Source organism: Glycine soja, chromosome 17 (assembly GCF_004193775.1).
Source record: "Glycine soja cultivar W05 chromosome 17, ASM419377v2, whole genome shotgun sequence".
NCBI lineage: Eukaryota > Viridiplantae > Streptophyta > Magnoliopsida > Fabales > Fabaceae > Glycine > Glycine soja.
Window position 1 is genome coordinate 14496294 of NC_041018.1, and position 13028 is coordinate 14509321.

At 32.7% G+C, this 13028-nt stretch overlaps 2 protein-coding genes across 3 annotated transcripts; one reads left to right on the forward strand and one right to left on the reverse strand.

The window, feature by feature from the left end:
• The first annotated feature begins 3046 nt into the window (after positions 1-3046).
• LOC114392614 lies at positions 3047-5322 on the forward strand. 2 transcript variants are annotated; one of them, XM_028353814.1, is made up of 2 exons: positions 3047-3275; positions 3886-5322. In XM_028353814.1, exon 2 carries the CDS (start codon positions 3909-3911, stop codon positions 4947-4949), a length of 1041 nt encoding a protein of 346 aa, XP_028209615.1. In that variant the 5' UTR covers positions 3047-3275; positions 3886-3908; the 3' UTR covers positions 4950-5322. The 2 variants fall into 2 exon arrangements, with proteins under 2 accessions (XP_028209615.1, XP_028209614.1); XM_028353813.1 differs by having other exon boundaries at positions 3058-3392.
• A 3075-nt stretch (positions 5323-8397) lies between these two features.
• LOC114393856 (peroxidase 50-like) lies at positions 8398-12311 on the reverse strand. The gene is made up of 4 exons (XM_028355317.1): positions 11764-12311; positions 11053-11253; positions 10472-10637; positions 8398-9094 (listed from the first exon to the last, which is right to left on the reverse strand). The coding sequence occupies exons 1-4, from the start codon at positions 11980-11982 to the stop codon at positions 8703-8705; spliced, it is 978 nt and encodes a 325-aa protein (XP_028211118.1). The 5' UTR covers positions 11983-12311; the 3' UTR covers positions 8398-8702.
• Between the last annotated feature and the right edge of the window lie 717 nt (positions 12312-13028).

Genomic DNA, 13028 nt, shown 5'->3' on the forward strand with positions numbered 1-13028 from the left:
TTGGTAATTGCAATGGATGTGAGCAAATGTGTAAAATGGTGTTACGAGTATGTGTTATAAGAAGAGCAGTACTATCTCCTACAATGAGTTGATCTTGGCCATGTTATGAATTTGTGATGTGGAGATTATCTAGATCATTGGTGATATAATGAATAGCACCAAAATCCATTATCCAATTAGTGGCACATGCTAAGTCATTGTGTAAGCATGATGTGCATAGGGTTATGGATTTCTTTTGGGATATCCATGAATCTTTTAGCACACCTTGACTCTATGGCCAGGTTTGTCACAGTATTTGACAAAACACCTTCTTTGAGGAATTGGGAGAAATGGATCGGTTGAAGGATGATCAATGATTTAGATTGTAGGACTTTTGTGGTAAGGTTGCTTACCCTTGTGTGCTGCATGAGTAGTGGCAACAAATGATGTATCATTATTGTTGTCATCCCTCTTGAGATAACTCTCAATGTCAGAGAGAAGATCATAAATGTCTCAAAGTCAATTAGTTTTTCACAAGTGCGAAGAGCTGTAGAAACCTCCTTGTACTCAACACCTAGCCCATTTAGGGTGTGAATGACAAGGCCTACATCATCCAGTATAGCATTGATGATGGCTAATTCATCAACCAAAGATTTTATTCCATGGAGATGATCAATCATGGATCAAGAGCCTTTTGTGAAACGAGTGAGGCGTTCTTTCAAATACATGATTCGGGCATGGGTCTTGCTGGCATACCTTTTGTTGAGAGTGTCCCATGCCTACTTGGAAGTCTGGACATTCCTAAGCAATGTGATCACATTTTGATCAACAGATGAGACGATGGCAAGAAGGATTAGTTGATCCTGGCACTTCTAGTATTGGAAGTCATGATGGTCGGAGGCTAGGCATGGATTTGTGTCGTCAATGTAGGCAATTAGGTCAAGGCCTACTAGGAGGGCATTGAGTTGGACTTTCCAAGAAGGATTGATATGATTGTCGTTAAGATAAAACTTCTAATACCTTATAGTAGTATAGAGAGTATGAATGAATCTAATTTATTCAATGAAGGAGCGTACTACATATATAGATGGAGATCGCAACTGAATGATAAATGATAATCATAATAATTGAAACTAAGAAACAATGATAATGATCTACTGTTAAACTAACAATAATAATTATCTACTATTAAACTGAAAGTAATAATGATTTATTGTTAACAATTTATCACTGCATAATAATATGAAGATATTATTAACAAACTAAGCTAGAACTTATCCATTTTTTCATAGTAATAGGAAGATATTATTAAGAGACTAGGCTAGAGCTTATCCAATACCCATCATGTTAATAACCTCTTCATTCTCTCACTCCTTCTTTGTATATTGCATCTTGAAATTTTATTTTAATTGCATTCACTTCATATTAATTGCATCCATGTTAACTATTCTCCTACACATCATATTGATAACTTCTTCATTCTTTGTCTACTTCTTTGTATCTATATAAGAGTCCATGGTTCTGACTATTTTTTTGGATTCAGAACTTTGCTTTTCATACTAAAGTATTACTTCATGTCAAGGTTTAATTATATTGTTGTTTTTTTTAAAAAAAAAATTTGTCATGTGACATGATAATTCATGAATTTTATTTGTTTTTTTATTTATTTTAATAATTAGATTAAAGATTATCTTTATTACGATGATAACAAAGAATCTATCTGAGATCTAAAATGACACACTTTTCTTTGTGAAGTCTCTCCTGGATATGTAACATTATATGTATTTCTTCTATTTTATTTGATTTGTTAGATTAGTGATAATCTATAGCATGTGTGTTATATATATATATCATTGCAGGATAAGATTAAGTTGTCAAATTTATTTTTCTATGAATTTTTTTAATGAAATCAAATGCAGTGTATATTTGGAGGATCTTTATGAAGTGTTTGAGGTTAAAGTCTAGAAAAAGAATAATTAAGTTTACTTGACAAAAAACACTGAAAAAATTTGATGTTTTTATGGTATCTTGGAAGCTAGATGGTTGACCCTCCTATATGTTAATAAAAGAACTTCCATGCTACATGTTAAAAATATATATGGTGACAAAATTATGTATCCCAGAGGTCTAAATAGTTTTCATCTTTAAAGTCAGTAGCATCAATGAGTAATATACTACAAAAACACAACTTCAAAAGTTCAATGACTTGAGAATGTAATCAAAGAGGGGGATAGTCAATAGTTTACCAAAAAGAGATATAGCTATATTAAAGACACATTTAGCTCATTTAGAAACATATTTTGGAGGCATTAAATATATGACTGGATTACCTGATATTATAATAATCATTGATCAACAAAGAGAATATATAACTCTTTGAGAATGTATAACTTTAAAAATTTCAACAATTTATTTAATCAATACAAATTGTGACCCAAACCTTATCGATATTTCAATTCGAGCCAATGATGATGCTATAACTTCAATTCGATTAATTCTTAACAAATTATTATTTGCAATTTGGGAGGTATCTTATTTCCAAGGTTACATTGTTGATTTTTTTTTCTTATATTTCATTTTATAAAATTTATTAAGATTTAAATATATATTTTTTTATTTTAGTCCTTATAAAATTATTTCTTTTATACATTAAATTTGCCCCCTTGAAAAAAAATTCTAACTATGTCCCTGTATATATTTCCTATATATACAATATTCAAAATTAGTTATCTTATATATATTTATAAAAAATTGACATATTAAATTAAATAAATACTATTCAATATTTTCTTAGAATTTGCAGGGAAAAATTAAAGATAATAAAAATTATAAACATTACATTCTAATAAAAAATATAAATTATTTAAACGATGTTCTAGGTTTACCCTTACTTAGTCCATGAAATGTTGAGGGTTAATTAGTGTTTGTGTGACTTGTACTCGTGGAGGTTCTATTTTAGTCATATAGTAAAGTTATGAATCGTTAATTGTTTTTGGCTTTGGCACACTAGTAGTAGTAGGAACCTCAATGTTTGGCGTCATAGTGTAGTTAAAGCGTTAAACTCTCAAGTGTTAACCCATTGCAAAAAGCACGTGCCTTTGACCAAATTACGACTTGGAACTTGGAAGCTTCGGAAAGGTCAAGGTGGCCCTCTCTCCTCTATCCTTGGCAACAACAACAAGCCCTAATCCTTTTTTCTTCTTCTTGCACTTCCCAAAGCAATAGCTTCCATTGTACTATTCATCCACTGATTGCAATTAGAAACGTCCTCTTCACACTCTCAATTCAAATTCAAGGTTTCGCATTCTCACCGCTCACTTCGTTTTCCTTTTCTTTTCTTTTTTTCCCGCTTTAGTGTTATTGGGTGCTCTGAGTGAGTTTTCGATTCTTGATCAACAATTTCGCGCATTCAGGTTCGTCCTCTATTGCTCCAACTATCAATTTGAAGTATCAAAGCTGAGATTTTGCATTCTCTATTTTCCCGCTTTATTGAGTGTTGTTAGTTTTCGATTCTTTGATCAATTTCGCGCGTTGTGGTTCGTTCTCTATTGCTCCGGCAATCGATTTGAATTTTTTGAAGTTGCAAAACCGCTTTTCCAATTAGTGCCAATTGCTCTCTTTACTGGTAGCGACTTTGCGAATAAATTGTAGGATTTTTTGTTTTTAACTTTGAAGGTTTGAGTTTTTGGGTTTTGGTTATTTTTATGCCTTGTATGGGTTTATTTTTATAGCTGAAATTCACGAATTTGGAAACAAGCTTATCCCCTATAACAGTTGCACCTAACTGATGCTGACTTAAGTCGTGAAGCTGAGATATCCCCTATAAGGCTATAACAGTGTTCCAATTACGTTATGAATTTTTCCTGTATGAGTTTTGATTATATGATGGTTTGATTTTGATTGCAGCTGAAATAACTTGGGGAAGCATTATGCCAGCGGCACGGTATTTTTCTCCTGCAGACACGATAGAGCAAAAGTTACAAATTGAAAGGAGGCTTGGTAGTGTGAAAACACGCAAGTACTTTAATCTTCTGGAGAGATTTCTGAGTTTCAAAATTAGCAAACATGAGTTTGATAGGGTCTGCATTGCAACTATTGGGAGAGAAAATGTCCCTCTTCATAATCATTTTCTCAAGTCAATCTTGAGAAAAGCATGTCCCTCCAAGACAGCCGGGTCAAGAGAAAGCAAAGTAGAAAGTTCTTTGAACGTGAAAACACCAAATGGGTGTAGCAACCTTCAGATACTGTGCAAGGATTTTCCTCAATCTCCTCGAAAAGGCAGGACTCCAAATTTGCGTGATCGCAGATCCAGGGACCGTCCGAGCCCTCTTGGTCCTAATGGGAAGAACAACAGCATTGGGTGTGAGGATTCAGTCCCAAAAATTCATGAACAGCAAAGTATTCTTAATCTTCAATCTGCAGGTAGTAGACTTCCTCTCTCTGTGGAAGATGGGGAGGAGGTTGATCAGGATTATGAAATCCTGAACCTTTTCAAAAAGAGTCCTATTCAAGCACCTCTTGCTATTCCCACTTACAACAGAAGACCACAGCCAAAATATTTATCCCAAGGATTATCATCTGGTACTGTTAGTGATACCTGTCAAAGCATTGCTCAGCTACCTGATACATGTTCTTTGACAAAAAGGTTGGAGCAGAAATTGGAAATAGAAGGACTTAAGATCTCAACGGATGCTGCCAGCTTGTTAAATAATGCACTTGATGTTTACCTCAAAAGATTGATAAAGCCCTGTTTGGATTTAGCTGCTTCAAAGTCTGTAAATAAGTTCAGTGGTCCAATACAACCTGGTTTGAATGAACTACCACTGAGAAGATGTGTGCAAAAGCCTATTAGATCTGCTTCTGTATCTATATCAGACTTTAGAACAGCAGTAGAGTTGAATCCTACTATATTAGGGGAAGATTGGCCACTAAATTTAGAGAAGGTTTGTCTATGTGCATTAGAAGAATGAACCAAGACAGTTTCAACACTGTACTGATGCCAGCTATAAAATTGAATTTTCCTCAAAGTAATGATATTGGAATAGGTAAGTCATTCCTGAATCTATTATTGATTTTTCACTCAAAATTGCTGACATACGTAAGTGGAAATATGAGAAGTTTTGATCTGCTGACTGCAATCTGTATAGGTTTCAGTGTTTAGAAATTTGGTTTGGGACATTATGAGATATTAAATTGTAAAATCATTAGCCACCATAAGAATAAAATTTAGTGCAAAGAAGGGATATCTTCTCGATATAGGTAGGTTATTTCTTCATTGTATTGAATTTTGTTTTGTAAAGCTCATGTTCAGTTTTCCATTACAAACACATTCTGTTTTGTTCTGAGTTCTGAGTATCATTAATGTGCATGTAGGAAATTATAGCATCTTATTTGTTTGCTTGTATAAAGGTCATGCATGAAAAAGTCATCCTTCTAGTTTGTTTCAAATAAATGCAAATTGGTCTTCATCTGCCGAAACACCATACACCAATTTCTTGTCTTTGTTTGCTCTCTGCAATTTTTAGAGGTCCTAATAGTAGAGAATGAAAAAAAATGGAAGCTCCCACCAATTTCTTCATTTTCTGAAACACCGTACACCAATTAAGTTTGGATCATAATAAATTTATTTATAATATAACAGTTGGTAGAAGTGGTGCAATTCTTTCTAATTGAATTTCTTGCAACAAACCCAAGAAGTACAAATGTGATCTTTCTATCGTGTATAAAAGACATGAATTTGCAATCAAATTATTTGAAGTAGTTTGTTCAGGTCTTCTGCACATTTTAGTTGTATTTGATGGTCCAAGGTCCTTAACATGTGAATTTAACACTATAGTCTTTTAGATTCTAACTTACATCCTTGTTCATTTAATGCATTTTATTTTTGTGGTAGGTGCATGATGGTCATGATAAGACACCTATCTTAAATTTGTAACTGCAATCTTAATTTAGAATTTTGAAGTTTAATGAAATATTGTTACCTTTTCCTGTTAGACAGAGGAAGCAGCTTGTGTACATGGGTAATTGGCAAAGTACATTAATTGGCAAAGTGCAATTTTAAATGTTTATTTGTATACAGTTAATTTTTTGATAAATAAATAATTTAGAATATATAAATTAAATTATAATGAAATTCTTAAAAAATAAATATCTTTGAATATATAAATTATGTTTTGAATTTACAATGAATAGTTGAAATTGCAATATAAGATTATTTTTAATTATTGATAATTTTTTTAAGAATAAATTATTGAAATTCAATTCAGAAATAGAGATAAAAGAAGGTAGAGTGAAAAGAGATAGGTGGTTAAGAAGATCACATATACAAGTAAAAAGATGAAGTTTGAGATGTTTGAGAGAAATTTTTGGACTAGTTGATGGGATAGTTTGTGAAGTGCATATTCTAAGAGAGAAGAGAGAAAATATTGTGAATATTTAATCAAGAGTGAAGGGAGCGAGAGTCTTATACTTCTGGCAGTGTATCCTAATTTATAATATAGGAGTTAGATGGTTTCTATCTTGTTTCTCAAATTTGTTGTTTTAAGAGTATATAATTCTAGAATATGCCATATTATTTGTGATTCCATTAGTCTTTGCAACAGTTGTCAATGTGACACTGAGTTGTGGCTTGTGATGGAGAATTTGACAGTGTATATAACTTAAATTCTTTTCACATGCCATAACATTTGTGATTCCATGAGTCCTTGTAACAGTTCTCAACATCACATGTGATGGAGAATTCAACATATGAGCAGAATATAGGTGTGTATCCTACGGTTGTACCCGAGGAATTTACCAGCATCCTTTTTGGAAGATATATTTGGAGACTAGTGAGTTTTTCTTGATGACAATTCACTCACCACTTATGTTTGTTACCTAGTTGCATGGTGGGTCTTCTAACAATTTTCCTTGGAGCATGTTGGCAGATTTTGTTAAGTGGGGATTGGAAAAATATATTTTGACAGCCAAATGCTAGTAGACTAGTGAGAGAGAAAAATAAGGTATGATAGGTGATATGATGCGATAGGAAGAGATAGATAGAGAGAAATAAGAGTTATTGGTGAGGTATTTGAAATATTGGGGTGTCAAAATACTCGTGGGGATTTATTTTTTGACATGGTTTTTCAACATCTCCCTTTCAGTTTGTGTATATGTCTTACTGTCAGCCATATTGTGGCATCCTTCATGATTTTTGTTGAATAGTTTCAACCTATACGAATCTGCAAATGGAGCATGCCATTGCACCACATTATAAGGTTAACAAACCAGATCGGTATGCAGATGATTTGTTAAGACTACCCTCACCTCACCTACTCAGGTTGGCTCAACTAATGAAGGGATTTTAGACAAAGCTCTACACATACGAAATGCATGAGTTTTGAATTTCAATTTACCCTTGACCCAATTTCAATTTATTCCTTTGGTGATTTCCTGGGGTTAATAGACATAATGATTGAGCCTTTGTGGCTTGATTGTTAACATATTATACTTAATAAACCAAGAAAGCTTCGTTCATCATTTTTATTATTTGATCTTTTGGCTAAAAAGATGCCAATACGTTTTTGTCCTTGAAAATATCATTTGTTTTGATGTTGCCCTTGTGTTTGTTTCCCCACCCCACTTTGAATTTTATGCTGTGCTTCTTTGTTTGTTATATGTTGATGGCCAACTTTATGGTAAATACATTTGAAGTTGTCATTTTCTTATTGTGGGCCAACTTTATGGTAAATACATTTGAACCCCATGGTTTTGAAATCGATTGAAATGATACTTAATACAGATTGGTCTCCAAATATTATGCAGTCTTGCACTTGTGTGCGTTGTTGTGTTATGCCGTTGTGTTCGTACGGTGAAGTTGAATATTTCAAGCGAACAATTGCAGGAAAATAATATGTAAGAATATTGATAGTGGATAAATCAACAGCTTTCAATGCCTATCAAGAAAACCTAAATTAAAATGAAAGGGAATACGTTGTTAAATCCTATTCATCTACTGTGTGCTTGGTTAGAAAATGGAGGCAGTAGAAGGAAGTTAGTTGTAAGTTCTTTATTCTGGCTGAGAGTGGCATAAAGACAACACTTTAACTATTCTTAAAAAAAAAAAGATTTAGCATGAGTCTTTTAATTTTTTTAATGATGTTATTGTGTTGATGATTAATTTTTATCAAAGAAAATTTGACTGATTACCTTTAATGAGGTTCTCTTCTCTTAACTATGATTTTTTTATTTACAAAATTTAAACTTGAGACTTTATTTAAGGGAATCGAATTCAATTAGACTTTTAATTTAAATAATTGCAAATGCAAGTTTTTATTAAATTACATATATTCTTAATGAAAGTCAACATTAAAACAATATTTTCAAGTCATTATTTGATCTAAAAGTTTAATATAAATGATAATTAAAGACCAACAGAGATTAAAGTAATCTAAAATCCATATTTAGTGATTTCCCCCTCTGGGTAACATTTATTTATATGAACAATTCTAAAAGTTCGAATTATTTGGAAACATTACAACAAATAAAAACTCAACCTTACCCTTCCCTTCCCGAACATCCAAATTACAACTCCCGAATTATTCGCAAACAAATTTATTAACAACAGTCAATCTAAACTACCCCGTGCAAATTCCCCGCAATAAAATTGCAATGTGTGTGTGTTTTGTGTTCACCTCCAAAACATGCACTGTTTGCGACTTTCTACGTACAACTAAAGCCTTAACTTAAAGAACAGAACAATCGGTACGAATTTTCCCATTTCTCGCAGTCTTAACTCCAACACGACCCAATTTGGTCATAGCAGCCACAAAGTTGGAGTTGAAAACGTTGCTACTAGAAGCGAAGGAATTAACTGTGTTTCTGGACCTTGGGTCCGTGAAGAGGATTTGGTCCGAGGTAAAGAGGCCCTTTCCTTGTTGAAGGTTTTGGTAATAAACGTTGTCGAATTTACGAGGAGTGGTTGGGTCCATGTTGATGGCAATCCTAGGATCCACGTTCCTTGGGCACATTTGTTGCAATTGGGCTACGTATTGCTTGTTCAGTGTTGGGTCCACTGGGGTACTGTATATTCTACTGGCGAACTTGCTGCAGTGGGAGAATCCAAGGGTGTGCGCACCTGCAAAAAAAAAAAAAAAAAAAGGGACAATTAGGCACGTTGATGGATGGAGGAAATAAGTGTAGTATTTTGTTAAACAGTGTCCTAAAAGTATTATTAAAAAATTTGAAAAAAATATTTATTATAAAAATTATAAAGAAATGCAAAAAAAGTTATAAACAAATAATTTTATACATCTTAATAATAATAATAAATTCTTTTATTATTTAACCATGTTTAAAAACACTTGTTAGCATTTAGATAATCACTTTTGATAAGGATTTGAGATCTGAACGCGAGGCTTCGTTTTCTGGCTGCTGTTTTGGCTGTGCAACTTGAATGCAAGCTCACAAGCGTTAAGCTCGGTTTTCTATGTTGTTTGATTCAGTGGCTTCTGATTCACAAATGACTGTGTTTTATTATATTTAATACACGAATCTCTTACTACTACTACATTATTTTATCGTTGTTTGAACATTTATAGAACAAAATAATGAAAATCATGTTTCAAATATTTCAAAATAAAAATAATAATTTTAGATTTTAAAAAACGACTGTTATAAATTTCACTTTTAAAGATAAAATTTAGAACAAGGTCTTCACATTTATGCCATCAAGTTTTTTTAATTAAATGATAACAACTGAATGTTTATTTAAAACTTTAATTATTTAAGGATTTTAACTTCTACATATTTAAATACATTTAAGAATTGACGTTTAGGAAACATATTATTTAATTATTACGTCAAGGATATAATGAAAATTAGATCACAATTAAAAACCGTTGTTAAGGAAACTGATTTAAATTTTGAGAAATTATTAGACAGCAAACGACTATTATGATCTTTATAAATTTCTACATAATATATAATTAAGTGTTATTAATTTTTATTTATAAATAAAAAAAAGTATATATCATATAAATATTAACTAAGACTACAAACACAAGATTATCTAAACCACCTAATAAATTTTCTCTATCAACCAAACAACTTAAATGTGTATTGTGCCCCTCTCCTTAGAAATTATTATATGAAATGGCATCACTACATATTTATAGTTTACTGTTTTTTTTCAAAAAAAAAAAACAATTAAAGCTTTTAATTTATGAAAAAATTGATAAAATTAAGTATTAACAGCCATAGATTAAAGGAGTCTAATTTCTAGTAGTGTCTCTCCCCCAACCACCTCTTCTTTTATTAAGCCTAATTAATTAACCAAACGGCCTTAATTAGCGTGTACTATTTCGCTCGTGAATCATTATCTCCTCATTTGACTATACTTTGCAATAACATAAATGAGAAGATACATTATCAAATATCAACCACTCTAACAAGGACCCAAGAACGTGCACAAACGCAAATGGGACCCATTTGCAAACAGTTGCACGGAGATTACCTGAGAGAGCAATCATGTCAGTTTGGGTGAGGCCGTTTGCCGCAAACAGTGAATTCAATTGGTTCAAATTGTTCGTTGGCTGTGGAAGCCTCCCATTCACATCCGAAGTTCTTGAAACTAAACCATCAAATCTTCCCAATTCAACCGTGTATGAAGGTCCACCAGACTACACACATACCCCCACATGCGTTTGTTAGTTCATTTTTTAACCAATCTTCAAAGAAATTAACTTGGATAAATGTCCACTTTCTGAAGATGTGAAGCAGTAACAATTTACTTTTCAAATGTGTGAAAAATGTCACAATCATATAATTTTGATTGTTGTACTTCCTACGTGCTAGGTGATTAAATAAAAATTATAAGAGAACATAAAAAATTCATGATAATGTATTTTAGGTATCCTGATAAAAATATTTTTTCTTTTAATTTTATAATCAATATTTTAAGAATATTTATTAACTTTTGGTGTTACACTTTTAAGCACCAAATTCACCATTTACCTAAAATTAATTCCTAATCCCAAAAATTAAACTATGTTTTTTTTTTTCTCACGCGAATTGGAGTGTTATTGAAGAACTAACCAGTGCAATAACATCACGGGTGGCCAAGGCCAGAATATCAGCACATGAGACTTTGTTTCTGCACTGAGGGATGGCATCTACTGCAGCCTTTGCTTTGATCACTGTGTCAAACCCATCACCCGCCAAAGACAGGTTGTCTGGGTGATCCTTCTCTGCTTGGTTGTTTCCGGTGGATGCAATCAAAACAGAAGCATCACAACCCTTTAACACAGCACACACAAAAAAATTAGAACACTGATCAGTTCAACAAGAAATAATCAACAAGGCTTTTAAAAACTGTTTGCGACTGCAATTTCAGTCGCAATGTCTGGATTTTTATACTTTTTGCCACCAATCATGACTGCAATACTATAAAAAAAAAAATTAATTAGTTACTAAATTTAGTAATGGAAAATTGTTTTTCCCAATTACTAATTTTGTGTAACTAAATTTTAGTGACAATTTTTTCAAAACTTTGTAGAATTTGTTTTGTTATTGATTTTAACTTTAGGAAAACAATTGCAGCTAGCACAGTCTTGTGCAATGTCAAGGATCCCGATGAAACTGCGAGCGTGATTGCAACAATTGGCATTATGTGGGTATGCAATTGAGTTATGGATTGGATGATTAAGAAAGAAAAGAAGATGGAAAAATGACGGTTTTAATCACATCTACTAATAAAACTAACATTCTAATAAATTAATACTTGTCATTAAAAAAAAAAAAAGTTACCTGCACAAAGCAATCATGAAAGAAGAGACGAAGGGTGGCCGGGACGGTGACAAAGGTTTGTTGGAACTTCTTGGCAACGGCCTGTCTAACGATGCTTTCAAGATTGGGGCATGTTTTAGCATAGTGGTTTGGACTGAGCTGAGCAGAGATTGGGTGTAGATAATAAAGGGACAGTGTTAATGAGAGTGACCACACAAGTAGGAGATTAAGCCGACCCATTTGCTGCGTTTTGCTGAGGGATTGGAGATAGAAATTAAGGGGAAGAGAATAATAATGCAGTAGGTTAGGGTGGCAAATTAAGGAAGTACTGAAGAATGGTGCTTAAGTGGAAAAGTATGAGGGAATATATAAGAGAAGAGAAGCTACTAATTAGTAAGCGTGGGACATGACTCACGAGCTAGATAGCTAGCCAGTTGTCTCGAATCTTTTCAACGTTGTTTTTTTTTACAGCAAGAAAGAATAGTATTCTTTTAATAATAATGGTAGGCTCCGAAAGAATAGTACACTGTTGAGGTTGGCTGTGTCTGTCTATGGCCGCCTTCAAATAACTTGTTCAATCTTTCTTAAATCAAATTAATATATATGCTTTCAGATAGGACCAGGGGAGGAGGTTATGTGAATCCTCAATTCATAATTTCTATAAAGTTGTCGATAAAGTTAGCGGGAACGTATCACACTATGTTTAGTTTGTGGATGAAAATATTGTAATACGCGTTCTAATTAATATAGATTTATTGTATGAGAATAAAAGTAAGAACTCTGATTCTTAGCAAAATTATTTTTGATTATCAAAATTGAAAATCAAACATGTACTTAGGATCCGTTCATTTGCAGTTTAAAAAAACAAAAAAAAAAATTATATTTATATATTTTATTTTAATTCAAAACTTTTGTTTTATTTAATTTATTCTACCAAACGGAAGAGAGAAAGGAAGGGGCTGCGAAAATATTGCACGAGATGAATCTAGAGATGCGTTCACGTCAAGGTTACTTTCGTTGGGCTCCGCATGGCCCCTAATGTAGTAGAAATAAGTGTATTTTCTTGTCTTGTTAGAGTTGTTCTGATCAAAGTATGTACACGTTGTTGAATTGTAATATATGTGCGCTCACAGTTTTAACGAATAATCAAAATCTATGATGATGGTTAGGAATAGATCACTTCCACATTTTGAGGACATATCAAAATAATAATGGAACTCTGGTGTTCACTCTACGGGGAACCGGACTAGGATAGTGAAGAAAAGGAAAAATTATATATTTACGAC

Bases quoted from the DNA above. Each gene is read 5' to 3' on its own strand.
- LOC114392614 (XM_028353814.1), top strand. From the start codon at position 3,909: ATGCCAGCGGCACGGTATTTTTCTCCTGCAGACACGATAGAGCAAAAG.
- LOC114393856 (XM_028355317.1), bottom strand. From the start codon at position 11,982: ATGGGTCGGCTTAATCTCCTACTTGTGTGGTCACTCTCATTAACACTG. The intron at 11,254-11,763 runs GTAACTTTTTTT...GCTGTGTTAAAG, and splicing joins TTCATGATTGCTTTGTGCAG to GGTTGTGATGCTTCTGTTTT. The intron at 10,638-11,052 runs GTTAGTTCTTCA...GTATGTGTGTAG, and splicing joins CCCGTGATGTTATTGCACTG to TCTGGTGGACCTTCATACAC.